This window comes from Pelophylax lessonae (assembly GCF_965119305.1).
Source record: "Pelophylax lessonae genome assembly, chromosome: 1".
Lineage (NCBI taxonomy): Eukaryota > Metazoa > Chordata > Amphibia > Anura > Ranidae > Pelophylax > Pelophylax lessonae.
In genome coordinates, this window is record NC_138768.1 from 235,455,823 (window position 1) to 235,483,643 (window position 27,821).

General features: G+C 44.5%; 2 protein-coding genes across 2 annotated transcripts in view; both read right to left on the reverse strand.

Moving 5' to 3' along the window:
* Positions 1–27,821, reverse strand: part of KNTC1 (kinetochore associated 1) — a 792,142-nt gene that overhangs the window by 755,252 nt on the left and 9,069 nt on the right. The window contains exon 2 of the mRNA XM_082256649.1: positions 4,345–4,493. Coding sequence (XP_082112775.1) covers positions 4,345–4,476 — 132 coding nt within the window. The 5' untranslated portion in view covers positions 4,477–4,493. The remainder of the gene's footprint in view (positions 1–4,344; positions 4,494–27,821) is intronic.
* Positions 25,090–26,553, reverse strand: LOC309544768 (putative nuclease HARBI1; the record flags this gene model as incomplete). Its single annotated transcript, XM_082243743.1, has 2 exons — positions 25,090–25,899; positions 26,110–26,553. 2 exons carry the CDS (start codon positions 26,551–26,553, stop codon positions 25,090–25,092), a joined length of 1,254 nt encoding a protein of 417 aa, XP_082099869.1.

Below are 27,821 nucleotides of genomic sequence, written 5' to 3' on the forward strand. Positions count from 1 at the left end.
AGCGGTGGCTGCAGAAGAAAGTATGGGTACGATTACCCCTATGCTCCATGGGAGGTTATGTTGGAAATTGAAGTAAAAAAAGAATCCTGGTGTGACAAAGCCATATGGGATTTGCGGTTTGTCTCTAATCCATACAGAAATTCCTCCAGGATGGATCTGTGGAAGACCTTTCAGTTAGTAAAAACCCAATGGAACCACGGGCGGTCAATCTACCTGGACTGAGCGGAGGTCCGCCACCCAAACAAATCTGGCCAGGCCTGGTCAGTCCGCATCCGAGATGACAATGGAAAGTTAGTAAGGATTCCCCATCCTGACTTCTACATTTAAAGGAGAACTTTAAAAAAAAAAATATATATATATATCAGATAAGGCTGGCTAGCCTATGTTCGTGAACTAAACAGGAAGAGAAGAAATCTTTTTCAAGCTCAGTTGCTGTTGAGGCATATGTCCCCTTTCCACTACCCCTTCCCCTTCTACCCTTGCAGAAGGAGTTGGGAAGACAAAAAGGGCGCTAACAGCCCGTGGACTTAGACCTAGAAGACTAAACCTCTCTGGAATACTTTGAAAGAAACCTTCCAAGTTCTTGTTGCAGAAGACCCTTTGGGCCATCGTGCCAGGGTCCCGAATTACAAATACAGAGAAGAAAAACTTCTACCTCAGGGTTCCAGATGAACTTCTTGGGTCAATGGGCCAGACCTGGGATTCTATCGGCAGCTGACGGGTGGCGTACCAAGAATTTGGTGGGGGGTGCCCTGGTGCCGTCAGGGGCCCCTGAAGAGATTCTCTTTTTTCCTTACCCATGGGACTGTTGGGCTACTAAGGCTCCAGCAGCCAACCTCCTGTGGAGAGAAGCAAGAGGGACTATTGTAGGTAGTCAGTGGCAGGGCTCAGGACCACCTGATCGCCGGGTCAAGACTACAAAAGAAGCTGACTGTTTAGTCAGGGATTTGGATGAGAGGGTCTTCTCGTCAACCTGAGTTGAGATTGTGCAACTATGTACTTATGAAGTGCCTAACCCTTTTGTTCTCTTTTTCAGCTTGTGCAGAATCTAGTGACAGTTAGGATGTTGTATCCCCTCACTAGAGCAGGCTTTGTTTGGTGGGGGGTGCATTGCCTCAAATGCACTCATTTTGTACTATATTGTATAGAGAGATATATATTTTTTCACCTAAATTATTTCTTGTACATTTGTTCTTCCCTTTTCCCCCGTTCCAGGTTTGTGGGATACTCCTAAATTTTTGGTAGGATTTTTGTAGGGGGTGGCTGCCCCAGAGCCAATAGGACATGGCTCATTTTGGTGGGGGTGGATGTAACACCCTCCCTAGTCAGGTGCTAGGTTTAAATTGTTATGCTCTATCTGCTTATCAGGGGTGCCTGATCTATTAGGTTGCCCGTTTCATGTTCCCAGATGTGATTCACTGGGTCTGAGGGAGTGTCCCCACTGCATCTAAAAGGGGAGCTTGTTGGACAGTGGAGGAAAGCTAGCCAGTGACACATTGGCTTTTGTGGGAGTCCCAGTGGGAGGGCCCTCTTGCAGTGCATCCTGGGATTGCTAATGAAAGCTGAGGGGACATGTGACAGGGCGTCTTTGGCGGGAAGCAGTGTCCCAGGAGGAGGCTGATCGCGGTTTCTCCTACTGTTGCACGAGGAAGGTGGTCGGCCTAGTGAACCAGGTGTGGAGCCGAGCTGCAGAGGATTCTGTAAAGCTGACAGTGGAGCTGCTGGCAGAGTCTTCCGGGAAAAACAGTGTCTGAGTACCAGGGGTCTTGCCAAAGGGTCTGCCCAGGAAGGGGGACCATTCCAGTGAAGTCAGAGGATAAACGGTCAGCTCACACAGTGCGTCAGAGTAAAGGGGGTGCCGTGTAGAACCCTGAAGAGGAGGGAAAAGGGGTGCCAAGAAGGACCCTGAAGAGTGTTTAACAGTAAAGTTTGCTTAATTCTACTTCACTATAGTGGCAAGGTAAAGCCGCGGCCTTGCCGCATCCAGCTACAAATCAGGTGAACAGTGTAGGAATTACAACAGTTTGTATATGTGCCTCCCACTTTTTAAGGGACCAAAAGTAATGGGACAATTGGCTGCTCAGCTGTTCCATGGCCAGGTGTGTTATCCCCTCATTATCCCATTTGCAAGGAGCAGATAAAAAGGTCCCAAGTTCATTTCAAGTGTGCTATTTGCATTTGGAATCTGTTGCGGTCAACTCTCAATATGAGATCCAAAGAGCGGTCACTATCAGTGAAGCAAGCCATCATTAGGCTGAAAAAACAAAACAAACCCATCAGAGAGATAGCAAAAACATTAGGTGTGGCCAAATCAACTGAACATCCTTAAAAAGAAAAAAAAAAAAAAAACTCACCGGTGAGCTCAGCAACACCAAGAGACCCGGAAGACCACGCAAAACAACTGTGGTGGATGACCGAAGAATTCTTTCCCTGGTGAAGAAAACACCCTTCACAACAGTTGGCCAGATCAAGAACACTCTCCAGGAGGTAGGTGTATGTGTGTCAAAGTCAACAATCAAGAGAAGACTTCCCCAGAGTGAATACAGAGGGTTCACCACAAGATGTAAACCATTGGTGAGCCTCAAAAACAGGAAGGCCAGATTAGAGTTTGCCAAACAACATCTAAAACAGCCTTCACAGTTCAGGAACATCCTATGGACGGATGAGACCAAGATCAACTTGTACCAGAGTGATGGGAAGAGAAGAGTATGGAGAAGGAAAGGAACTGCTCATGATCCAAAGCATATCACCTCATCAGTGAAGCATGGTGGTGGTAGTGTCATGGCGTGGGCATGTATGGCTGCCAATGGAACTGGTTCTCTTGTATTTATTGATGATGTGAATGCTAACAAAAACAGCAGGATGAATTCTGAAGTGTTTCGGGCAATATTATCTGCTCATATTTAGCCAAATGCTTCAGAACTCATTGGACAGCGCTTCACAGTACAGATGGACAATGACCCGAAGCATACTGTGAAAGCAACCAAAGAGTTTAAGGGAAAGAAGTGGAATGTTATGCAATGGCCAAGTCAATCCCCTGACCTGAATCCGATTGAGCATGCATTTCACTTGCTGAAGACAAAACTGAAGGGAAAATGCCCCAAGAACAAGCAGGAACTGAATACAGTTGCAGTAGAGGCCTGGCAGAGCATCACCAGGGATCTGGTTCTTTTATTTGTTATAGTCATTTTTCTTCTCTGTTTGTTACGTTGTATGTATTCACATTTTTTCCAATGATTTTCATTGGTATTTTTTAGACGTTTTTTTGAACGTTTTTTAAACGTTTTTTTAAACGTTTTTCTATGTGATTGTTGGTCCATGTCTGTGTGTATGGGGGAGTTCAGGGTATACACGATGGGTTGGACCTTCAGCTTGATTTTTATATTCAAATCACCACTGAGATGCTCTTTTGGGATGAGGATAGGTGATTAATTAAGTTGTGCACAACTGCTGATCATTAATGCCCCCGGTACACCCGTTTTCATTGGGGCGGTCTATTTAAGATCTATAGTCAGCTACGGTCATTGCAATGATTAAGCACAAGATGTATGTGTGAAACGCGTCTACGAGACTTTATGTTGGTGTCTTTGGTGTCATCACTTGCAACATTTTGGAATTAAAGGTATTTAAAACTTATTGGAATCCCTGGATGTGCGGCTATTTATTTTTCTACAAGTGTTCCCACGGAGGCGGGCCGGGGCCAGCACTCTATTGGATATCCTATCTCCTGGCAATTACCACACACTATACACCTGGAGCAGCATTTTCCTTTCCTCAGGGATGAAACCCAGCGTCTGGTGATGTCTATGCGTTCCAGACTTCAGGCTGTAATTGACTGCAAAGGATTTGCAACCAAGTATTAAAAAGTGAAAGTTTGATTTATGATTGTTAATCTGTCCCATTACTTTTAAGTTGGGTATATACATGTTACAGTACCTGATGGCAGCCACAGGTCTGAAACTTTTGTCGTTTGCAATATAGTAAAAAAAAAAAAAGAAAGTAGAAATTTAAGGGAGCCTTACAGTGTTGGATTTCCCCCATCCACAAAACAACTGTGAAGATGGACAAAGCTGCAGTGCCAGCTTTTGTATGCCACAACAGCTTGCATGGGTAACAGAATACCCATACAGTGGCTGCTTCCAACTTACTGTAGCCTCTTTCCCTCCAGTAAAATTGCTGCTTCAATTTCCAGATTGCAAGAGGACACGTGCCCAGCAGGGCCTACTACGGGTTGAATTGCAGTCGGTTCATTAGAAAACAGACTTACATCTATTACAATAAATAAGGGTGGCAGAATAGGTTTAGATTTGATATTTTATATGCTTTTTACATAAAGTGTCTTACCTTTTCAGTTGATGAAATTTTAAGTAGCGTGTCCACTTGATATAAAGCTGTGCCACTTTCTTGCCGTGAATCAATGTTCAAACGGCAGCTTCCAGTGTCATCATTTGCTAAAATTTCAATATCATTCCACATATTGACAGCAGAGTTTTCTGTAAAAATAAAATTGATGATCATCACTCATTAAAAGAGTCTTCAATACCAATAAATATTTTTATTTATATGTGCATCAGGGAAGGTGGCGCTACATGGGAACAACTGTGCAAAATCATCAATGCAAGGTGTTAAAAACGAAACTTACTAATTATAGAAAAAGACCCCACCAGGATAAAGCACCTCAAAAGCTACTATTTGCAATATAAAATATATTTATTGGACATCAAAAAGTACAAAAAAACAATAAACCAGGTAAGTCAGCCACCCCAGAGTGGGGGGGGGGGGGGGAGATCTCAAACCCCAACCAGCCTTCCGTCTACTACATCCCCCTATTCCACCTAAGCAACATCCCCACCCCAAGGTCACAAAGGATGCCTTCTCACCTAAACTCCCCTCACAAACCCACTTCTCCCCTCCGCCCGCCTGTGGAAACCTCTCTTTTTAGGCACTCTAATAGAGAGGGCAATATTATCCAAAATCCTGGCCCTTAGAAAAATTTTAATTATTCTCATTTCAATTCATTGCAATAAGAAAGTTGCAAGGTTTTCTTCAAGAAACACTTCAGTGATTGGTAGAGGAATCTGTAAAAACAATTTCCAAAATTCTTTCAGCTTTGGGCATTCCCAGAATATTTACTGGTCTTATTTAACTACTTCAGCTCCGCAAGGTTTTACCCCCTTAATGATCAGGCAATTGTCTGCGATTCGGCACTGCGTTACATTAACAATTACACGGTCGTGCGACGCTGTACCCAAATACAATTGATGTCCTTTTTTCCCCACAAATACAGCTTTCCTTTGGTGGTATTTGATCACCTGTGCGTTTTTTAGAGTTTGCAAAAAAATAGCGACAATTTTGAAAAAAAAAAAACACACCCTATGTTCTACTTTCTGCTATAAAATATTCCCAATAAAAAAATGTAAAAAATCTACTTTTTTTGTTATCAGTTTAGGCCAATTTGTATTCTGCTACATATTTGTGGTACCAAAATCGCAAAAAACATTTTAATTGGTTTGCGCAAAAGTTATAGCGTTTACAAACTACGGGACAGATTTTTGGACTTAATTTTTTTATTTTATTAGTAATGGCGGCTATAAGCAATTTTTAGCGGGACTGACATTGCTGCGGACAGATCGGACCCCTAACTTGACATTTGACACTTTTTGGGGACCAGTGACATTAATACAGTAATCAGTGCTAAATAATATGCACTGTTACTGTATAAATGACACTGGCAAAGAAGGGGTTAATACTGGGGGTGATCAAGGTGTTAAATGTATGCCTACTTGTGTTTACTGACTGGGGGGGGGGAAGTGCTCTATGACAGGGTGTTTAGGTGTTTAGGTGCTAAGCTAAAACACACAATCTCTGCCTGTGACAGAAGAGCCGCCTGCTTTGTTTACATAGGTAAGCGGCTCTTCTGTCAGTGTCTGAAGATCGCAGAAGGCCGGCAGCTATCGAGTCCGCTCCTCCCGCAGTCTGACTCCCGCTGTGTCTAATCCCAGCTACATGGGGCGGTCGGCAAGTGGTTAAAAGAACACTAACATTATGACTCAGAAGCAAAGCATTGCAGATTTTTTTTTTTTTTTTTTTTTAATGTGACACTAAAAAAATTACCAAACAAAAACTAATTAAAATGAAATAAATTTAAAAAAATAATTGTTATTAGAAAAAAATGTAATTTTTGACTTACCGTAAAATCCATTTCTCTGATGCTCATTAACAGACACAACTTCAGATCTTCATAACCATAATCTAAGATGGTGCCGGCTCCCTCCTTTCCAGCTCGCTCTGACTAGGTGGCCACGCTACAGGTGAGCACTCGCAGTCGCTCCTCATCCCCTGAAGGTACAATGCGGTCTGCCCATAGATCTAAGAGCCTCTCCCAGACCTCGCTTTGCTCTGGGGGCGGCTGAGACATGGAGGCTCACATGCGGTCCCCTCCAGGCTTACATTAAATCCCTAATAGTGATGCGCCAGTTAAAACATGATAACCAGTGACTGGATAAACTTATAAGTCAGTGTCCATATAAAATAATTCCGTAAATAAAATAAACTCCCAACTGATCCTGTGTAGAACTTTCAGTGAACTGTGCACTCCCACCACCAAGTGAATTGGTCTCTCACCTCCAATTCAGACCCTATCATGGGTCAATAACAGCGTGGTAGTATACACAGGGATCTCCAGACCACACAGGCTATACAGAACCTTTATACCTGCAGAGCGGTTACCATATGCAAAGGAAAGGAAAGATCTAGTGCTCTCGGATTTTAATAAGCAAACCAGCTTTATTCAATAACAGGGACCGTACTCACAAGGATGGCGCTCCACAGCGCATATCAGTCAGCAGAGACAAAACGGCATCCAGCACGCAGGCTCTGCCCCCTAGACGCATTGCGTCGGCGCTCAATCAGCGTTGACTTCTTCGGTAGGGGTAGGGAGGGGTAGGGGTAGGGAGCCTGCGTGCTGGATGCCGTTTGTCTTCCTGTCTCTGCTGACTGATATGCGCTGTGGAGCGCCATCCTTGTAAATACGGTCCCTGTTATTCAATAAAGCTGGTTTGCCTATTAAAATCAGAGAGCACTAGATCTTCTTTCCTTTGCATATGGTAACCGCTCTGGCAGGTATAAAGGTTCTGTATAGCCTGTGTGGTCTGGAGATCCCTGTGTATACTACCACGCTGTTATTTCCCGTGATAGGGTCTGAATTGGAGGTGAGAGACCAATTCACTTGGTGGTGGGAGTGCACAGTTCACTGAAAGTTCTACACAGGATCACTTGGGAGTTTATTTTATTTACGGATTTATTTTATATGGACACTGACTTCTAAGTTTATCCAATCACTGGTTATCATTTTTTGACTGGCACATCACTATTATTGGTTTATTTGAATTCGTATTGTGAGGTGTGAGCACAGTGAGTGTATGCTTTCGGTCTCTTCATTGAATATTCACTTTATTGCACATTACATTTTGTGCACGTTTAAAAGTCACATTTTGGTTGCGCTGATAGCTCTTCATAAATAGATAAAATTCAACACAGAAATAATGTCCAAAAGTATTCCTATAGAACTTTAGTAGCGCAATGAAGGGATAATAAACCTCCTGTAAGAAAGTGCAAAAAGTGCTTCAAGTGTCCAATGATAAGTACAAGTATCCAATAGACCACACTCTGTAGAGGATCCTTAAAGTGTGCTGATAACAGGACCACCATAGGGTAACACCACCACCAGTGCTGGGGTATGGCCAAAAAGCTCACTCACCAGAACACAATGCCTGACCACTCTCATGGACTAGGCAGAAACAGCATGGGTTAAACAATATGGATAAATCGCCTTCCTCCTGGCAATCCCGGATCCTTCAAGGACTCTTCCTCTTATTGGCAGTGTGTGGGTGACAAAATAGAAAGCACTCCCATAGCGTAATAACGTTTTGGCAATTTTATTCAAAGAAATCCATCACACTCACTTTTATGTAGATCATAAACAGCAAAAAGAAGCTGGTGGGTCCAGAGTCTGGTGCGCTATATTCGCGGTCCCGCTATGCTAACCGAGCGCCCGGAAGCTCCTTCCCCATCAACGAGCAGTAGTTAGTGGACGCCGTATAGCCACGCCCCGACGCGTTTCGTCATTTTCGACTTCCTCACGGGGGCATGGCTATACGGCACGGCAGTCCCATTAAGTAAGGACCTTAATTGCCCGCCCACCTCCGGAGAGACCGGAAGGTGCGCGAGTACCGGAAGTGGTCATCGGCTCGTATCACACTGAATACCGAGGACTGTCAGCAAAGGCCGACCTAGATGCCTCTACTCATCATCTACTCCTGCTCCATAATTAGCGATATCGGCCACATAGCATATACCGATCGCTTACAGCCATATTGTGCATCGATACACCAATATGGGCAAAAACTAAATTAAATTAGATATACGATCTAACTGTTACATAGGTAATTTGCAACCATGTTAAAACATTAAAATAAAGCTTTACAACATATAGTAACTACGCCCGACCTAATCCCGATATGCAGGAGGCCGAGCCGATCTTAAAAGCCATAATACAAGTCATGATAAAATTCATCATTCTAACATACAGATGAGGACAATAAATACAATAATGTACATAAAGCTGGAATAAAATAAAAAAAATGTGCATTTGATAAAAGGGGATATGCGCTCAATTAAAAAATACATGTAGGATGCATATAAAATGCACACTAAGGTTCAATTCAAGTTATTGAAGAATATGGATACAAGATATGAATATCTAAAAATTATATGAATGTATGAATGTCTAAAAAATATATCAGATGAAACTGGGTAAGATTAAAACCTAACAAGAGGGGATTGGATCTCAGTTTAAGAGTCACTAATAAAACAATTGAGATCCAGCTCAATGTTTAACCCCTTAGGATCCAAAGCTTGAGTTAAAAAGATCCATTTGGTTTTGCATTTAGAGAGCTCTCTCACCCAGTTTGCACCTCTCCATGATGGAGTCACTCTTTCAATCCCCCAGAAGTGCAAGCTCCTGGGGGCTCTTTGATGAAACTGTCTGAAATGTGCCGATACATTATGTTCCCTGACACCTTTTAAAATATTCGTGATGTGCTCACCTACGCGTTTTTTTAAAGTGCGTTTCGTGCGTCCAATATATATCATATTGCAAGGGCATCAATGCGTACACTACATGAGTAGTATTACAGGTGATTAGGTTTTTAATTTTAAATTCTTTTTTAATTTTAAATTCTTTATTGATGGCCGGGACTTTAAACAGATTTATTTTCTTTGGATTTGTACGAGCAGTGAAACAGGCTCTACACCTGCCACATGCAACGAATCCCGTCCTGTTAGGGAAAAAAGACACATTTGGTGGGTCCAATACTCTTTTCACCACCTGATTACCAAAATTGGATGCCCTCCTGTAAATAAACGAGGGTTCCTCCGGTAATACTTTCCCCAATGTTTTATCCATAGTCAGAACATGCCAGTGTTTCTTGAAGATGGACTCAAAATGGCGATAGTCACTTGAAAAGTTGGATAAAAAACTCCATTCATGTGTATTATTGTTCGTTGTTCGGGCCCTCCCATTTCCACGATCGAGTAAGGAGTCCCTTGAGGTGGCCAGGACATTCTGGATTTCCTTATCCAGAACCTCCTCCTTGTAGCCTTTGTCTACAAATTTTTCTTTAATGACATCAGCTTGCATAAGGTAGTCATTATCAAATGTGCAATTCCGCCTTATACGCATTAGCTGACCTCTCGGGATGTTTTTCAACCATATAGGGTGGTGCCCACTTTGGATAGCTAGATAGCTATTCCTATCAGTCTCTTTAAAGTATACTTTCTTAGTAAAACTAAGAGCATTTCTCTGTATCCATACAACTAAAAAGTGAACCTCCTTGTCACTCCAAGTAAAATCCAGTTTAATATTATTAAAATTGTTGTTAAGATGGCGCATAAAATCAAATAAAGAGGCTTCAGAACCCTCCCAAATAAAAATAATGTCATCAATAAATCTACGATAAAATCTCAAATGGGGTCTGGCCATATTAAAAACAAATTTGTCGGGGGGCGTGGCCTGGCTATGGAGGAGTGAGGACGCATGCTGCCTGAGCTCCGCACCCGCCGCTACTTTCACTCAGCAACCCGGGATCCCCCGGCTCACAAAACTCACCCAGTGATGTCCCAGCGCCGCCGGACCGCCTCACAGCCACCGCGACCCGATCGCTCTAAGCAGGGACGCCTTCCTTCCTTCTTTCCGAGACCCGGGGCAGAGAGGCCCGGACATCCAAGATGGTTTTTCGCCTACAGGGACTTTCTCCACAGCGGTCAGTGAGTACACCTCTCCCCTCCACCTCCCCCCCCCTCCCCACAGGAGTCCCAGGGAGGGGGCTCAGAGATAGCTAGCTTTCATTGTGATGGGGATTTGAAGAAGCATATTTGGGCCTTGCCTACTAAAGCAGACCTGGACAGATTCATAACCAGGGTGGAAACTGCCTTTAAGGAGGACATTGCACAGCTTAAAACTGACACATCCCACCTAGGGTCCCGTCTGGAAACGGTGGAACAGAGACTGGATGCTGCCCTTCCTGTCATCTCCCAGATTCAGGCCCGGTGGGTGGACCAGGATAGGAGGATAGAGGCCCTTTTGAGTCAACTTGATGACTTTGAGAACCGCAGCAGACGCGGTAATATCCACATCCGCGGTCTGCCTGAGGCTACAGCGCCGAGAGACATCATTCCCACTCTGGTTGATGTCTTCCGAGCCATCCTGGAACTCCCTGCCACTGCTCCAATCGAGATAGACAGGGCTCACAGGGCCCTGCGACCCCCTTCACAAGATGTGGACAATCCAAGAGAAATAATTTGCAAGCTCACTCTTAAGGACAGTATCATGCGGAAAATGCGCGCCAAGCCCTTTTTTTAATTTGATGGTGCCCGCTTATATTTCTACCAAGACTTGTCTCGTCGCACGCTGATGCAACGCAGGGCCCTGCGCCCCCTCCTGGAGTCCCTCCATGCTGCTGACATAACATACCGCTGGGGTTTCCCATTCTACCTTCAGGCCTCCAGGAATGGGGTTTCGGCCACCCTCCGCATCAAGGATGATCTCCCTGAGTTCCTGTCCGCCCTGGACCCTGTGGACTTTCCCGACTGGAGGAATGTCTCCGACCTCCCTGCTTTGGCTCTGCCCCAGCCTTGGCAGACGGCCTCTCGCAAGCAACGCAAGTGGAACCACCCGCGCTCCACAGCTGTGCAGCCACCGGCAGCGACTCCCTGACTGGCGGCCGAGATGGCCCTTTGCATCTCCCCCTCTGTCCCTCCCATTGACTGAAGCTCCTTGTCCCTGCTGATTCTGCCCCCGGTGCCCCCTGGCTCGGGCCCCTGTTCCTGTTGCCCTGGACTTGTGCTGGGTGGGACTGTTTCTGACTGGGGTATGGTTGGCTTGGTCTCTTTTCACTGCCCCTGGGTTTGGTGACACATTTTTGCAGGGCTGGTGGGTGCGGGGTGGGCGTCCCCCCTTGTACCCCCATTTGTATTAGGGAGCAGTGCCTCCCCTCCACCTCTGTGGTTGGCCCATGATGCCCCCCAGTAGGCCCTACCTTCACGGGTTCTATAGTCCCCTTTGTTGGACGATGGCTCCGGCCCGGGCTGTATCCCCCTCGGAGAACCCACCCTTGGCCGGACCCTTAGATGGTTTTTCGCCTACTGGCGAGCTCTGTTGGTCACTTGTAGTGGCCCCTGTATGTTTGTGTTTTACATGTTCTCTCCTGACCTCTCATGCCTTTTACTTTTGTTTCCTCCCTATTTCTCTCGGTCCCCTGCCATGCCTGCCGCCTTGGATCTGCCCGCTGCCCCGCCCTCTGAGACGAGCCTTCTGCCTCCTGTGGATCCTCCCCCTCCTCTTGTCAACTGATGGCGTCGCTTAAGGTAATATCATACAATGTCCGTGGTCTGTACTCTCCGCATAAGCGCAACCTCTCTTACAGAAGACCCACTTCACCCCTAGCTCTCTCCCGAAGCTTCCCACCCACCTATTCACACAGTGGTTTCACAGCACCTCCCCGATTAGCAAATCACGGGGCGTGGCTATCGCCATCCACAGGGCTTGTCCCTTCCAGCCAGTGGATCACCTGGTAGACCCCCTAGGCCGATACGTGTTCTTGAAGGGAACGATCATGGGTAAGATGTACACATTTGCTTCTGTCTATGCCCCCAACACGGGTCAACTCACTTTTATTGACACGACACTTGAACGCCTGGCCTCATTTAGGGAAGGTTCCCTGATCGTTGGCGGAGATTTCAATGTCTGCTCCGATCCACTCCTGGACACCTCTCATGGTCGCTCCTCCCACTCATTCTCCTTCCTGAAGCACTACCGCAAGACTCTTCAATCACAGCTCCTTATTGACTCCTGGCGGGTACTTCATCCCCAGGACAAGGACTTTAGCTACTTCTCCTCTCTGCACGAGGTGTACACGCGGATCGACGCCATTTACATCGATCACCCCACCCTGGAGTCCCTCCTGCGGTCGTCCATTGGTAGCATCACAATTTCGGATCATGCTCCGGTTGTTACGGAGCAATCTTTGCCCCATGGCTCTTCTAGGTCGTGGACCTGAAGACTGAACGAAAATTTACTGGACGACTCGCATGTGGTCTCCAAGGTCTCGGAGGTCTTGCGGTGTTATTTTGCGGAGAATGCGTCAGATGATCTGAGTCGGGGGCTGTTATGGGAGGCACACAAGGCGGTGGTGCGGGGTGAGCTCATTTCCCTGGGCGCTAAGCTTAAAAGGGAACGCCAGGCGGACTTTAACCGTGTTCTGACCTCTTTACAGCAGGCTGAACTTTCCCATAAGCAGACGGGTACCCCCGACGCGCTGGCTAAACTGGTCAACCTGCGCCTCACTCACGCCTTTTAGACAGGCATACCCGTACCCGCTTGCGTCATGTCTCTCACAAATTCTATGAACAGGGCAACAAGTGTGGCCGCATGCTTGCCCGAGCCCTGCGTCGGAAACGTGCCCAGATGTGTGTGCACAAACTGCGCTCCCCTTCCGGCGACCCCATTATTAAGCCTTCGGAGATTGCTAACCAATTTCGCGCTTACTACGCGGGCCTCTACGACCTCTCCGACTCCTCCGCGGCGGACTCCCACGCGACTAAGTTGACAACCATCAAAGACTACCTTTCAGACCACGTCTTCCCCTCCCTGTCCTCTGACCAACGCTCGGACCTAGACGCTCCCATTACACTGGCTGAGTTGGAACGCACAATACTCTCCCTGCCTAACGGCAAAAGCCCTGGCCCTGACGGCTACACGAAGGCCTATTACAAGACTTTCCTCCCCCTCCTGCAGAAACCCATGTGTGACTACTTCAATTCGCTGGCCACAGATGGGGAGATACCCTCGGAAGCCTTACTGGCCCACATTACAGTGATCCCGAAGGCTAACAAGGATCCCACGGCTCCACAAAGCTATCGCCCCATCTCATTGCTCAACGTGGACATCAAAATTTTCGCAAAACTCCTGGCGAATTGCTTGAAACATCTTATGCCCCAGATTATTCACCTAGACCAGACCGGGTTTTTTGCCGGTCGGGAGGCTAGAGACAATGCCTTCCAGGCGATACAGCTGATCCACTGGGCTACCACCCGTCCTGACTCCCCGCCCTATCTGATCCTCTCGACCGACGCCGAAAAGGCGTTCGATCAAGTGGACTGGACCTACTTGAAGGAGGTCCTGGAGTCGTTGGGCCTTGGGCCGCAACATGTTGGCATGGATCATGGCACTGTACAGAGACCCTAGTGCTAGGGTCCGAGTTAATGGCTGTCTCTCCGCCGGGTTCCGGATCGGCACTAGACAGGGGTGCCATTTCTCGCCCCTTCTTTTCGCCCTGGTCCTGGAGCCCTTCTTGGCCAAGGTCAGGGCGAATGGGGACATCAGAGGCGTGCGTGTTGGGACAATGGAATATAAGCTCTCGGCTTATGCCGATGACATCCTGTTCCACCTTACAGATCCCCTGCTCTCGTTGCCGGTCCTGATGCGTGAACTCGAGCGGTTTAGCCTGGTCTCTAATTTTAAGATCAACCTTGGCAAATCTGAGATTCTCCCCATCTGTGTGCCCCCGCCCCTGTCTGCTTCCCTGCGGGCCGCCTTCCCTTTTAGATGGACTGACTCTTCCCTTGACAACGTACCTGGGCATACAGCTTACAGACCGCTTTGACACACTCTATAAGACTAATTACCCCCGCCTCTTGGCTGACATCAAACAGGACCTCCTACATTGGAACAAAACGGCCTTTACCTGGTTAGGAAGGGTAAATATTGTTAAGATGAACGTCCTCCCCAGGGTGTTGTTCTATCTCCAGATGCTGCCTATACCTTTGCCTCGTAGTTTCTTCCGCCTTCTGGACGGACGGATTACGGGCTTCGTCTGGAACGGTAAACGCCTCCGCATCGCCCTGGCCACCCTGAAACGTCCTAAACACCTGGGAGGCCTTGGCCTTCCAGATGTGCGACGTTACTACCGCGCTATTGTCCTTCAGCGCATCCTCAACTGGCGCTTCCACACCCGATCCAAGTTATGGGTCCCTCTGGAAAAGTTCATGGCGGGTAGAAACCTTTCCTATGCCCCCTGGCTTTCCCGGGAATACAGGGGGCTGTCGGACAATGTCTCCCCCCTCACGGTCCACAAAAGTGTGGGACCATGTGAATAAGCTCCTGGACCTGGCGCCCCCTGTGTCCCCGTTGGCCCCCTTAGGGGGCTACCTCTGGTTCCCCCCGGGGGAACAGATAGCCTTCTTTGACCCCTGGGTAGATGATGGCAACGCCAGTTGCGGGAAGCTGATGGAAGGCGGTAAACTCCTGTCCTATGAAGTCCTGAATGCACGGCATGGCGGGTCCCCTATGAATTTTTGGAGATACAGGCAGCTCCATCATTTTTTCGCTGTTCATGGCCCGACGATTCGCCCTCAGGCATCTCTTACACCCTTCGAACGTCTGTTCATTCAGGACGACCCTATCCCTCACATGGTTTCTGAGTTGTACCAACTATTGGGAGCTGCATCCTCCGATTCTGCTCCCATATGTACTAGACTTTGGGAGCGGGACCTGGGGATGCAATTTACTGCCGCCCAGCTTTCTGGCCTTTACCAACTGACCCACACGAGTTTGGCGGACTCGAAGATGCAAGAAACAAATTATAAGCTCCTGACACGCTGGTACCGAGTGCCGGCTGACTTGGCACGCATCTACCCCTCGGCTTCCTCCGCATTTTGGCGAAACTGCGGCAGTACCGATACCTTGCTGCGCCTGTGGTGGGAGTGCCCGGTGATCGCCCCTTTCTGGCATGACTTCCGAGACCAGGTCAAAACTATCCTGGATCTGGACGTGCCATTTAGCCCCCTCCATTTTCTCCTGCACGTGCCCTGCATGCCGCTCAGCCAATATAGACGTAGCTTGCTACCCCATCTCCTCAATGCTGCGAGGAGATTGATCCCAATTTATTGGAAGCGGCAGCAGGTCCCGGGCAGGGCGGAGTGGCGGCGGATGGTGGACACAATCCGAGATGCGGAGGACTGGGTTCGCTAGATGTCGTGGGACACAGGAGCGCAATGACTCGAGGTGGCTGCCGTGGACTGATCACTCCGGTGGTCTGTCCGCGCTGCCCTCGAGCCTGGATCATGCCTTGCTGGTGTTGGCCGACCCTTCCCTAGCAGCCCTTCCCAGGCCCAGCCCTTGAATTTCTTCCCATTAGCTGTCCTTGGCCCTCAGGAGGACTGGAGGATCCCGCGGGGGCGTGGTTTTGGCAGTGCTCCGGATTCCGGCAGGTATGCTCTTCTCTCTCCCTTCCGCCTTCTTCTTCCCAAGGCTCCTTTCTTCTCTCCCTCTCCTCACCCTTCCCTCTGGTTTCCTCTTTCTGATATCCCGGTTTCTAGATTTCTTGCTCGCTCTTCTTCTCTATATGCAGCCCCATCCACCTCGAGTGGGCGATTATGGTTAATGTTTTGGGGGGTCTGCCGGTGCTAGACACGAAGCGCCTTTCTTGCCTTTGGCCCCTCCGCCTACGGAGCTGGCCCTAGGTCGGCCCAGCCCTTCTGTGTGGTTCCTCCCAGTCATCTACTGTACCCCCACGCTTAGTGGGGGGAGGTTTGAGTAGCCCGGGGGGGTGCCGGCTGGGGTCGTCGCACTGGGGGCGGTTTGATGGAGGCTGATGACCCCCGCCGGCGTGCTTCTGCCTGGGGTTCCCTCGGGATTGCTATTGCACCTTCTGGGACCCACGGACGTCTGTGGCTGACCAGGAAGCGTAATGCCCGGCAGGCCGCCCTCTTCTCTGTTCCCGCTGCATGATGGTTTGCACTATGGTGTGTTGACGCACACTACTGTTTTCCCCATATGTTCTGTACTGTATTGCACTTTAATGCCCCCTGAGGTGAGGCAAAGTTGTGCTGCCTCCCTTACCCTGTAATTTTGTTGTTGATGATGTCTCATTTTTGTCTGTTCTCTTGTACACTAAATAAAGATTCATTAAAAAAAAAAAATTGTCCTCCCATTCGGCCATGAACAAATTAGCTAAACTGGGCGCGAATTTCGCGCCCATGGCAACTCCTGTTTTCTGACTATAAAATATATTTTGAAACCAAAAATAATTATGGCCAAGACAAAAATCCAGTGCCTTGCGTATAAAAACTTTTTGATCATAAGGCACTTCATCTCTCCTGCTCATCGCCCAATTAAGGGCGAGTAGGGCATCATCATGTTGGATGATGGTGTAGAGGGACGACACGTCCGCCGTCACCAGGAAGGCGGGCGACCCGTCCCTCAACAACACATCATCCAAAGAACACAACAAATCCTTGGTGTCTTTTAAGAATGCTTTAGTGGATACCACACTGGGCTGTAGGAAGGTATCAAGATACTGTCCCAGCCTAGCGCATACTGATCCTATCCCATTAACGATCGGACGCCCTGGAGAGCATGTCAAATTTTTATGTATTTTGGGGAGGGTGTATATAATTGGTATTCGGCAAACACTCGGTACAAGGTATTGTTTTTCTTTTTTGGTTAAAGAGGTTGTAAACTTGTTTAAAATTTTTTTTTTTTTTTACAACCTGCAAGAGAAAGACATAATGAGCTAGTATGCATCGCATACTAGCTCATTATGAAATACTTACCTTAGAACGAGCCCCCGCCGTGCCGCTCTCTTACCTGTATGACGGGTGACATGACATGTCGCTCGTCTTCCGGGATCGCGGCATCCGGTCATCTGATTGGCCGGAGCCGCGGTGACGTCACTCCCGCGCACGCGCACGGGAGCCGACGGTCACGGCACGGGGCTCTGAAGGAACGGCACGATCAGCCGTTCCTTCAGAGCGCATGCGCCAGTGACGTCACTGGCTGCATTAAAGGTAAATATCTCCTAAACGGTACATGTTTAGGAGATATTTACAGTACCTATAGGTAAGCCTTATCATAGGCTTACCTATAGGTACAACTTCCTGAGGAGGGTTTACTTCCTCTTTAATACCCCTTTACAGTATCCTTCATTAATCAGATATCTTAATTCAGTTTCAAATTTATCCGTAGGATCTTTTGACAATGTTTGGTAGGTATTCTCATCACCCAACATTTCAGTCAGCTGATTAATGTAGAATGATTTGTCCATAATAACCACTCCTCCCCCTTTATCAGCGGGTCTTATTATAATTTCTTTCCGCTTCTCTAATGAGTCCAAACCTTCCTGAATATGTCTATATCTGTTCTCAATACTATGGTCAGGTGTAAATTCCTGCAAGTCACGCAAAACCAGTTTTTTGAAAACGTCAACACATTGATTATTACTTACAGGAGGGTTGAAGATGGACTTATTACGTAACCCGCTATTTATCATGCCATTCTTTCCGCTATTGCTAATAGATGAAATGGGGTTGTTCAGAAAATACTTTTTGAGATTTAATTTCCCAATATATTTGTGTGTGTCTATGTAGACACTAAACTTATTCATGGCCTTTTTAGGGGCACACTTTAGTCCTTGATTCAAAATATGTAACTAATTTTTTTCCAGCTTTACTTGACTAAGATTAAAAATACCATCATTTAGTTTACTCTCTGCCTTTTTCTTGAGCAGGATACGTCTCCCTGCTCTACATCACCTGTATTGCTCGGGTCTATCCTGTATCTGCCTCGGTCTCCTTGGTGTCCCTGAGCATAAGGACCGCGACGTCCCCTCCCCCGGCCTCTCCCTAAAAAAGGAGCAGGGCCATTCCTAGAACCTGGATCCTGATATTCGTCTGGATTCCTCATGTTTTCCAGTGGTTGGAAATAATTCCGTATAGGAATTTCTGTTGGGTACTGTCTATTACCCCTCGGGTTATTATTTCCTTGACCACGTGCTCTTGGCCTCCCCCTATTATTACCTCTTCTAGGTGGATAAATCCATTCACCCTGCTGAGGTTGTATCCGCGGGGACGGATGGGGGTAACCATTAACCTGACTTGGAGTATGATCCCTCCTTTGTTTGGACACTTTCTTAAATCACAGGGACTGGTCTATTAGGGGTTTTAGACACAGTTGGGGAGTCAACAGATGCCTCAGAGACCTCAATGTTGGTGTTGAGTTGCCACAGGAATACTTGATCATTTTTATAATCAAACAGATCCCTATTAAACTTTTTCACCTTCTTTTTTTGAGTGTCCTTATCCATTTTATCTAATTTACTCCTAGTGCTCTCATTAAATTCTTTAATGATAGGAGTATCTTTCAGGGGCTCTATTTTAGTTTGAAGCTCCTTAATTTTATTATTTAAAGCGTCCATTTTCTTCTTTTTCCTTTTCAGGATAAGAGTCTGTAGGTCTATTCCTGCTTGTTGGAAAAAAACATACCATTCTTTAGTGGATGTCTCATCAGACAAGTCATCCTGTAGGGCTACTTCCCATCTCAGCCCTTTACTCACTAAACCTTCTGTGAGGTATGTTTCAATAGTACAAATGTCCCACCATGTTCTCACTTGTTTCTCCAGGGTTAATGATAGGGTCTTTAAAACCACTGATATATCATTATTTGCTGGGGGTACTTGGTTGGGACTAAATATGGTTTTTAAATCAAGCTTCCTTGAACTTAAGAAAGATACATTATTTTTATTTGGGAGGGTTCTGAAGCCTCTTTATTTGATTTTATGCGCCATCTTAACAACAATTTTAATAATATTAAACTGGATTTTACTTGGAGTGACAAGGAGGTTCACTTTTTAGTTGTATGGATACAGAGAAATGCTCTTAGTTTTACTAAGAAAGTATACTTTAAAGAGACTGATAGGAATAGCTATCTAGCTATCCAAAGTGGGCACCACCCTATATGGTTAAAAAACATCCCGAGAGGTCAGCTAATGCGTATAAGGCGGAATTGCACATTTGATAATGACTACCTTATGCAAGCTGATGTCATTAAAGAAAAATTTGTAGACAAAGGCTACAAGGAGGAGGTTCTGGATAAGGAAATCCAGGATGTCCTGGCCACCTCAAGGGACTCCTTACTCGATCGTGGAAATGGGAGGGCCCGAACAACGAACAATAATACACATGAATGGAGTTTTTTATCCAACTTTTCAAGTGACTATCGCCATTTTGAGTCCATCTTCAAGAAACACTGGCATGTTCTGACTATGGATAAAACATTGGGGAAAGTATTACCGGAGGAACCCTCGTTTATTTACAGGAGGGCATCCAATTTTGGTAATCAGGTGGTGAAAAGAGTATTGGACCCACCAAATGTGTCTTTTTTCCCTAACAGGACGGGATTAGTTGCATGTGGCAGGTGTAGAGCCCGTTTCACTGCTCGTACAAATCCAAAGAAAATAAATCAGTTTAGAGTCCCGGCCATTAATAAAGAATTTAAAATTAAAAACCTAATCACCTGTAATACCACTCATGTAGTGTACGCATTGATGTGCCCTTGCAATGTGATATATATTGGACGCACGAAACGCACTTTAAAAAAAACGCGTAGGTGAGCACATCACGAATATTTTAAAAGGTGTCAGGGAACATAATGTATCGGCACATTTCAGACAGTTTCATCAAAGAGCCCCCAGGAGCTTGCACTTCTGGGGGATTGAAAGAGTGACTCCATCATGGAGAGGTGCAAACTGGGTGAGAGAGCTCTCTAAATGCGAAACCAAATGGATCTTTTTAACTCAAGCTTTGGATCCTAAGGGGTTAAACATTGAGCTGGATCTCAATTGTTTTATTAGTGACTCTTAAACTGAGATCCAATCTCCTCTTGTTAGGTTTTAATCTTACCCAGTTTCATCTGATATATATTTTTTAGACATTCATATATTTTTTAGATATTCATATCTTATATCCATATTCTTCAATAACTTGAATTGAACCTTATGGCCGGAATACACGATAAGAATATCGGACGAAAATTTCCGTTCAGCGAGCGATCGGCCGATATTCTACTTGTTAATGTCCAGCCATCAATGAGCGATATCGATATTATGAACGAAAAATACCGTTTGAAAAACCCGAAAAAATTCTGTCGTCTCGTTTGCGAAAGAACGATATTCTATACGTTGATGTTGAGGTCGTTCAATTCAACCTCATCACGCATGTCCGAAATATTTCCCCGGAAATGTTTGTTGACCCGGAAGCATTGTACCATGTCAAGAAGTTTCGTAAACACGAATGAAAAAGCTAAAGAAGTCCTCTCAGCCAAGATATAGCATGAAATGTCAAATAGACATATGTCATGTATTTTTTTAGCAAATCTATTGGTAAGGTATTCCCTATTTAAATTGTTAAATGGACTTTTTAAAATAAAGCATTAATCAACATTGTCCGATATATATTAAATGCATGATAAATTCCCAAAGAAAATGTAAAGAAGACACCGTAAATGCGTAAACAAATTTTTTTATTGATTTTGTAATCAAATAAAAATATATATTTATATATCATAAAAAACATAAAGATGTGTGTTTTGTATAAATAATACAAAAAGATATTTGACAGATGTTCACATAGTGCCAATGGAGACAAAACATACACAACAAATAACAGGTTGCCAAATAGTGCAAATTGCCCATATATGCAAGTGCAAGCATGATCAATGGACTTATAGTGCAGGAATTGAGTATTTGTAGGTTGTCCTTGCAGGTCACTGTTGTGACATCTGTATGTCATAATGCAACATAATTTTAAAATATAACAGCCACTGAGAGGTAAGGGGGAGCAAAATCCAAATCAAAGACTTTTTTCAGATGATTATGATTGTTCAACAGTATGCATCAAGGACACTGGAAGACTGTAGACTATAATAGGCAACCACTGTATGAAGTAGTCATGTGCACATTAGTTTTCCCCTTCCCTCCCCTCCAAAAATGCAAGAACACAGAGGAGGAGCCTAGGCCATGCACCTACAGAAATACAAGAATAAGCACATCTCTTGTGTACTTATTAGTGCATTCCAAGTCACACCAAAAAAAGGTTAGCACGCTCAATGGGAACTGGAGGCAATGCTGCTTATGTAGTGATAGGGACATGTGATCCACCTGTCATTACTTAACCTCAACATGTTTAACGTTAATCTTCTATTAAAACTTTTTAATAGGTTATGTAACCAAAAACATAACAGTATTTTCGATTACACTCAGTCCAAAACCCACCATAAACCAAAGTATTTATCTAGACCTTGTTCAATATATCAACACAGTCCTTTATTCTTTGTTGCATAGCTGTGAGTGAACTTTGCAAGTCTTCCATTGATGCGCAACATTTCAGCAGCTCAACAGTAATCTTCGCTGCAGTAGCACTATCCAACAGCTGACCTAATAAAGGAAAAAATCGATTATTTAATTATTTGATAAGATATATGTGATGTTGCACATTCATTACATGTTTATGTTAACTACGTACGCGTACTTGACACAGCATCTCTTGATGTCTCTTCTGAACCAGTCCCATCTTTGGAATCATCGAAGGAGGCTTCATGTTCTGTAACATCGTCATTGATTTCTAGTACAATAGGAAGGTCATGATCAACACATAATCTGTCATTGTTGTCGTTGTCTTCCTGGTGTAATTTTTTATGCCCATGCGGTATATGTTTTGTGCCTATTGGAAAGTAATGGAAATAATGTAAAAATTGACACACACACACACACACAACACAGCACATACTGTTTCAGTGCAATCATATAATTTTTAAATACAAAGAAATTACAACAAAATGCAAGCTTTTAGACATCTATAAACTCCCAATGCATCTCAACTTACCTATCCCTCCATGTGTGACAAACATATCGTCCTCCAGAATATCACACTCTTTTTGAATGCTTGAAACAAATTCTGCAACGTGCACTGATGAGTGACATATTGATTTATCTGTAGAATACTGCATTCCTTCATTTTCAATCAAAGTTGAAGGCATATTTTTATTATTCGGTCCTAGAAAAAAAAACAAGATACATGACATGCAAACACAAGACCATAAACACATAATCATATCAAAAAAATCTCAAACTGTCAGGTATACTCATTGGAATGTTTAGCTGCGATATTGAAAGAAGACAGTACCAAAAAAACATTCAAGGAGAATATTTGTACATTATTCACCTGCATTTCTATGTGCCTCTGTATCAGGGGTTGAACTAACAGTAATGTCTTCTTTTGTCAATTCCTCCGTATTTAGCATGGCTGTAGACTCCTCAGATGCTGACAAACATGACATCTTACTGTGGAAGCGTGCTTGCCTCTTGGCTATGTTACCTAAAAAACAAATATATATGTATTTTTGGTTTTAAGGTTAAAACAACAATTGCAATAAAACAAATCATATACACCCATGACAATCTTATATATTCATGGTCTAATGCATTAAATGTGATACATAAATCTTCATATGTCTCTTACGTTTTCTGATTATCTTGTGTATTCTTGAAAGTTGGTCCTGCTCCCTGTGTTTCAGATCTGACCACCTTTTGCACAGCTGATCTTTTGAACGTTCAATGCCATGCTTCTGTGAAATAGCATTAATGACTTTATCCAGGATCTTGTCTTTCCTCAAGTTGGGCCTAGTGTAGTTGCTGAACTTTCCATCATAGTCATTTTTTTCCAAAATACGCACTAGCTCCATCATTTCACCTCTGCTCATTGGTGTTGCCTTGATTCTCTTCCTATGGTCGCTTCTGTGTTCCTTCCTGGTCCCCTCTATATCCCTCCTGCTGTGTAACGAGCGCTGCATCGTGCGGAAATAGTTGTGGCGCACTTTGTAGCAGGGAACACCCACATCCGTACCGGACGATACTGCCGAAAAACAGGGTGGAGCGACGCAACCACGCATGCTCTGTAGCAAAACAGCGAACGAACTGTGCGGGCCAGCTGAAGAGCGTTCCGTGTTTGTGCCAGACAAAAATCGTCAGAAAGAAGCTTTGCAAACGAGCACACCGTCACGGCAGAAATATCGTTGGTCATATTATTCGCGCGAGTATTTGTCGAGAACAGCTGGTAAGCTATTGTGTATTTGTTGTGCATTTATTGGTGCTTGCATCATGACCTATTCAATTAAACATATACATGACTTTTTTGTCTTTCAGAGGTGATGACTGATAAATTTACCTCACCTGAATTCCTTCCACTGTTTATAGACATGTATAAGGAAATGCCATGTCTATGGAAAAGCAAATCAAAGGAGTACTCCGACCGCCAAAAGAAACATGAGGCCTATGTCAAGCTGGCAGAGCTATGCACTGCTGTAAATGCTCATGCAGATGTTAAGTATGTTAAATCCAAGATTGCCAAGATTGCCAATTTGAGAACTGTGTTTAAAAAAGAGCTGAACAAAATCAAGGAATCACAAAGGTCAGGAGTCGGTGTGGATGATGTGTATGCGCCCAGACTTTGGTATTTTGACAGTTTACGTTTTCTAACTGATCAGACCGAGATGAGAAGTTCTATCAACACGATGACTTCAACTTCATCAGAGCCCATATCAGCAGGAGAGGAAGATTTGGATGACCCCAATGCTTCACCAATGATCCCGGTAAGCGTGTTTATTCTTTTACCTTACATCTCTTTAGCTGTTGATCTTCTGACACAATTGAAAGAACAAAGTTTCCACTCAATTTCAAATTTGGAAGAATAGGATAGTTTTAAAAAAGTAAAGTTTAGTAAAGTAAAGTTTATTTTATATTTTTATTATAATTTTGGAATATTTTATAGGAAAGCCCTACTGATGAATCCTTTACTCCATCTCCCTCAATAATTTCACCAAGGATACCTCGTAAAAGGAAGAATATAGATGATGCAACGAATAGATTCTTGAACCAGGCCACAGCCGCTCTGCAAAGTAAAACTGATGATTGCGATGCCTACGGAATTTTGACAGCTAATAAAATAAGGAAGATGTCAGAGGAGCAACGGCAGTTTTTTGAGCCATTGTTGGTGCAGTTATGCAACAAAGGCATAAAGGGGGAACTAAACGAACATACATTTCTTGGTGATAATCAAAGAGCGCATATGATGCCTACTCCTCATACTACTCATCATCATACTACACCACCGGCACCATATCAGAACCATCAGGGTACTCCACCAATCCATCAACAACAAAATGCTCCATGGTCTTATCCGACATCAGAAAGATCTGCATGGGGTTCAGATTATAATTACACTAACCTGTAAGTTGTCTGTCTAATGTGTTCATTACCTGCTGGTCTGTTGACATCATGTTTTTTCCACATATACTTGATGAAGGTTGGTTTATTTCAAATATACTTTATATAAAGGATTGTTTGTACAGTTTATTTTTTTATGTTAACAAAAAAAATTTACAGCTGATATGTGGTGTTTGTGCTGAATATTTTCCAGTTTAACCCGTTTTGAGTCTTGCTACATTCAATAAGATGATATGAACCTATAGTGGTATGTACAGAACATGTCATTAACATTAATTAAATAACCAGACGCAAAATAATGAACACCAATAGGTAACGTTTAATTTCTAATGGAATAACTGACATAAACAAAACGGTGTAGCATTTTATCAAGATTATTTCATGATGCAGAAATTGTTTAAACCGTTCGAAAAAACTATATGTCACCCTGCCACTCCACAGCGCCACTTCCAACAAAGTAGTTCATATAATCCACTCGGTTTTGCCTTGCTGCATGTGTTGCTAACCTGGGGTGTGAATGTCCAATTGATGTAAGGGTGTCTGCAGTATCACGTAAATCGGTTTGCACAGATGAACTTGCCATTGGTTCACATCTTTCGTGATCTGCTCCTGTATGTGCTCCAGATGATAAATATTTTGATGCATTACGCCTAAGGAAATTGTGGAGGATGCAACAGCAAAGCACAACTTGATCAATTTTTTCAACTGACAAATTGATTGTTGTCAAGAATATGCGGAATCGATTCGCCATTATTCCAAAAGCATTCTCAACTACACGACGTGCCCTTGAGAGTCGATAGTTGAAAATTCTTTGCTCTTTAGTGAGACTCCGGAAAGGGAATGGCTTCAAAAGATGATCTCCCAGGGCGAAAGCGTCATCAGCAAGAAATACAAAGTTTAAATTTTCGAGCGTTTCCTGCGTTGACGGCAAATTTAGGGTTCCATTTTTTAGACGGCGGTAGAACTCAGTTTCTTCTATAACCCCTCCATCGGAGTTCCTACCATTCTTACCAACATCTACAAATATAAATTCGTAATTGGCATTCACAACAGCAAGAAGGATAATGCTGAAAAACCCTTTATAATTATAGTAGAACGATCCGGATTGAGCAGGGGGCGCAATCCTGATATGTTTTCCGTCAATTGCTCCGCCACAATTTGGGAAATTCCACTTTTCTGAAAATTCGGTTGCAATTTTCATCCACTCCTCTGATGTTCCTGGAATCTAGGTATTAATGAACATAAATAGTTGTATTATATTGCTAGACAATTAATTGATTTTATAATCAACTAGACATTCATATTTATCATTCTACATATGAAATGAACTAGATAATAAGTAGCAAACAGGTATAGCATGGAGAATAGATGAGAAATTAATACAGAAGATATGTAGAGGGTTTGACAGTAGGTTAATATCATAAATGTGTATTACCTTTATGTAATCCTTTTGCAGGACCCTGATGATTGCACTGCAGGTTTCAGGAATAATCCTTCCTAGTGATTGGGAGGATATACCGGTACTGTATTTGAGGTCCTGTAGGCTTCTTCCAGTGGCTAGGAACCTCAGAGTGGCAATAAGTCTCTGCTCAGCAGTGATGGAGTCCCTCATAACTGTGTCTTGTTTCCTGATATGGTGACCAATTACAGATAATAAATTTTGGAAACAAGCATCAGACATCCTGAGGTAGTTCCTGTAGTCATCGGGATTGTTCTCCTTTAGCTCTCTAATCAAGTCAATATGAGAATATTGATCCCGGTTCTGCAGCCATTTCTTTGTCCAAATTCTTTGCTTCCTTGTGCTCTTTTTTTGGTGTTTATGGATGGCTAAAACACCAAGTGCACTGATGTAAATTTTCTTATTCTGGGCCTTATCCATATTCTATATCGCCCGTTCGTGAACACGAACACTAACCGACGAACGCACGTGTGTGATATAGAGATATATATGTATATATACACACGGCTATATTAAATTATGCCTTTTAACGTTGGTCCCACGCTCGTTCGTGCTAGGCAGTCGTTGGTGCTCGGAGGAAGTGCGTGGCTCTTGGTGCTAGGAGGAAGTGCGTGTCTCTAAAAAGGTCACACGCACATTACATCACTTCCGCTTTAACGTGCGGATTACGTATCTAATCGATTGGTCTGTAACGGTTTTTTTTGGATCGTTGATGTTGGCAACGTTTTCGACCGACGAACGCTGTTTCGATAGTCGGCGGGCACCGGTCGGGCGATATTCGGGCCGTGTATGTTGGCAACGTTTTCGACCGACAAATACTTTTTCAAAAGTCGGTGGTCGAATGATCGGGCGATATTCTTATCGTGTATTCCGGCCATTAGTGTGCATTTTATATGCATCCTACATGTATTTTTTAATTGAGCGCATATCCCCTTTTATCAAATGCACATTTTTTTTATTTTATTCCAGCTTTATGTACATTATTGTATTTATTGTCCTCATCTGTATGTTAGAATGATGAATTTTATCATGACTTGTATTATGGCTTTTAAGATCGGCTCGGCCTCCTGCATATCGGGATTAGGTCGGGCGTAGTTACTATATGTTGTAAAGCTTTATTTTAATGTTTTAACATGGTTGCAAATTACCTATGTAACAGTTAGATCGTATATCTAATTTAATTTAGTTTTTGCCCATATTGGTGTATCGATGCACAATATGGCTGTAAGCGATCGGTATATGCTATGTGGCCGATATCGCTAATTATGGAGCAGGAGTAGATGATGAGTAGAGGCATCTGGCTCGGCCTTTGCTGACAGTCCTCGGTATTCAGTGTGATACGAGCCGATGACCACTTCCGGTACTCGCGCAACTTCCGGTCTCTCCGGAGGTGGGCGGGCAATTAAGCTCCTTACTTAATGGGACTGCCGTGCCGTATAGCCATGCCCCCGTGAGGAAGTCAGAAATGACGAAACGCTTTGGGGCGTGGCTATACGGCGTCCACTAACTACTGCACGTTGATGGGGAAGGAGCTTCCGGGCGCTCGGCTAGCATAGCGGGACCGCGAATATAGCGCACCAGACTCTGGACCCATCAGCTTCTCTTTGCTGTTTATGATCTACATAAAAGTGAGTGTGATGGATTTCTTTTTTGTGTGAAAAAAATTGCCAAAACATTGTTACGCTATG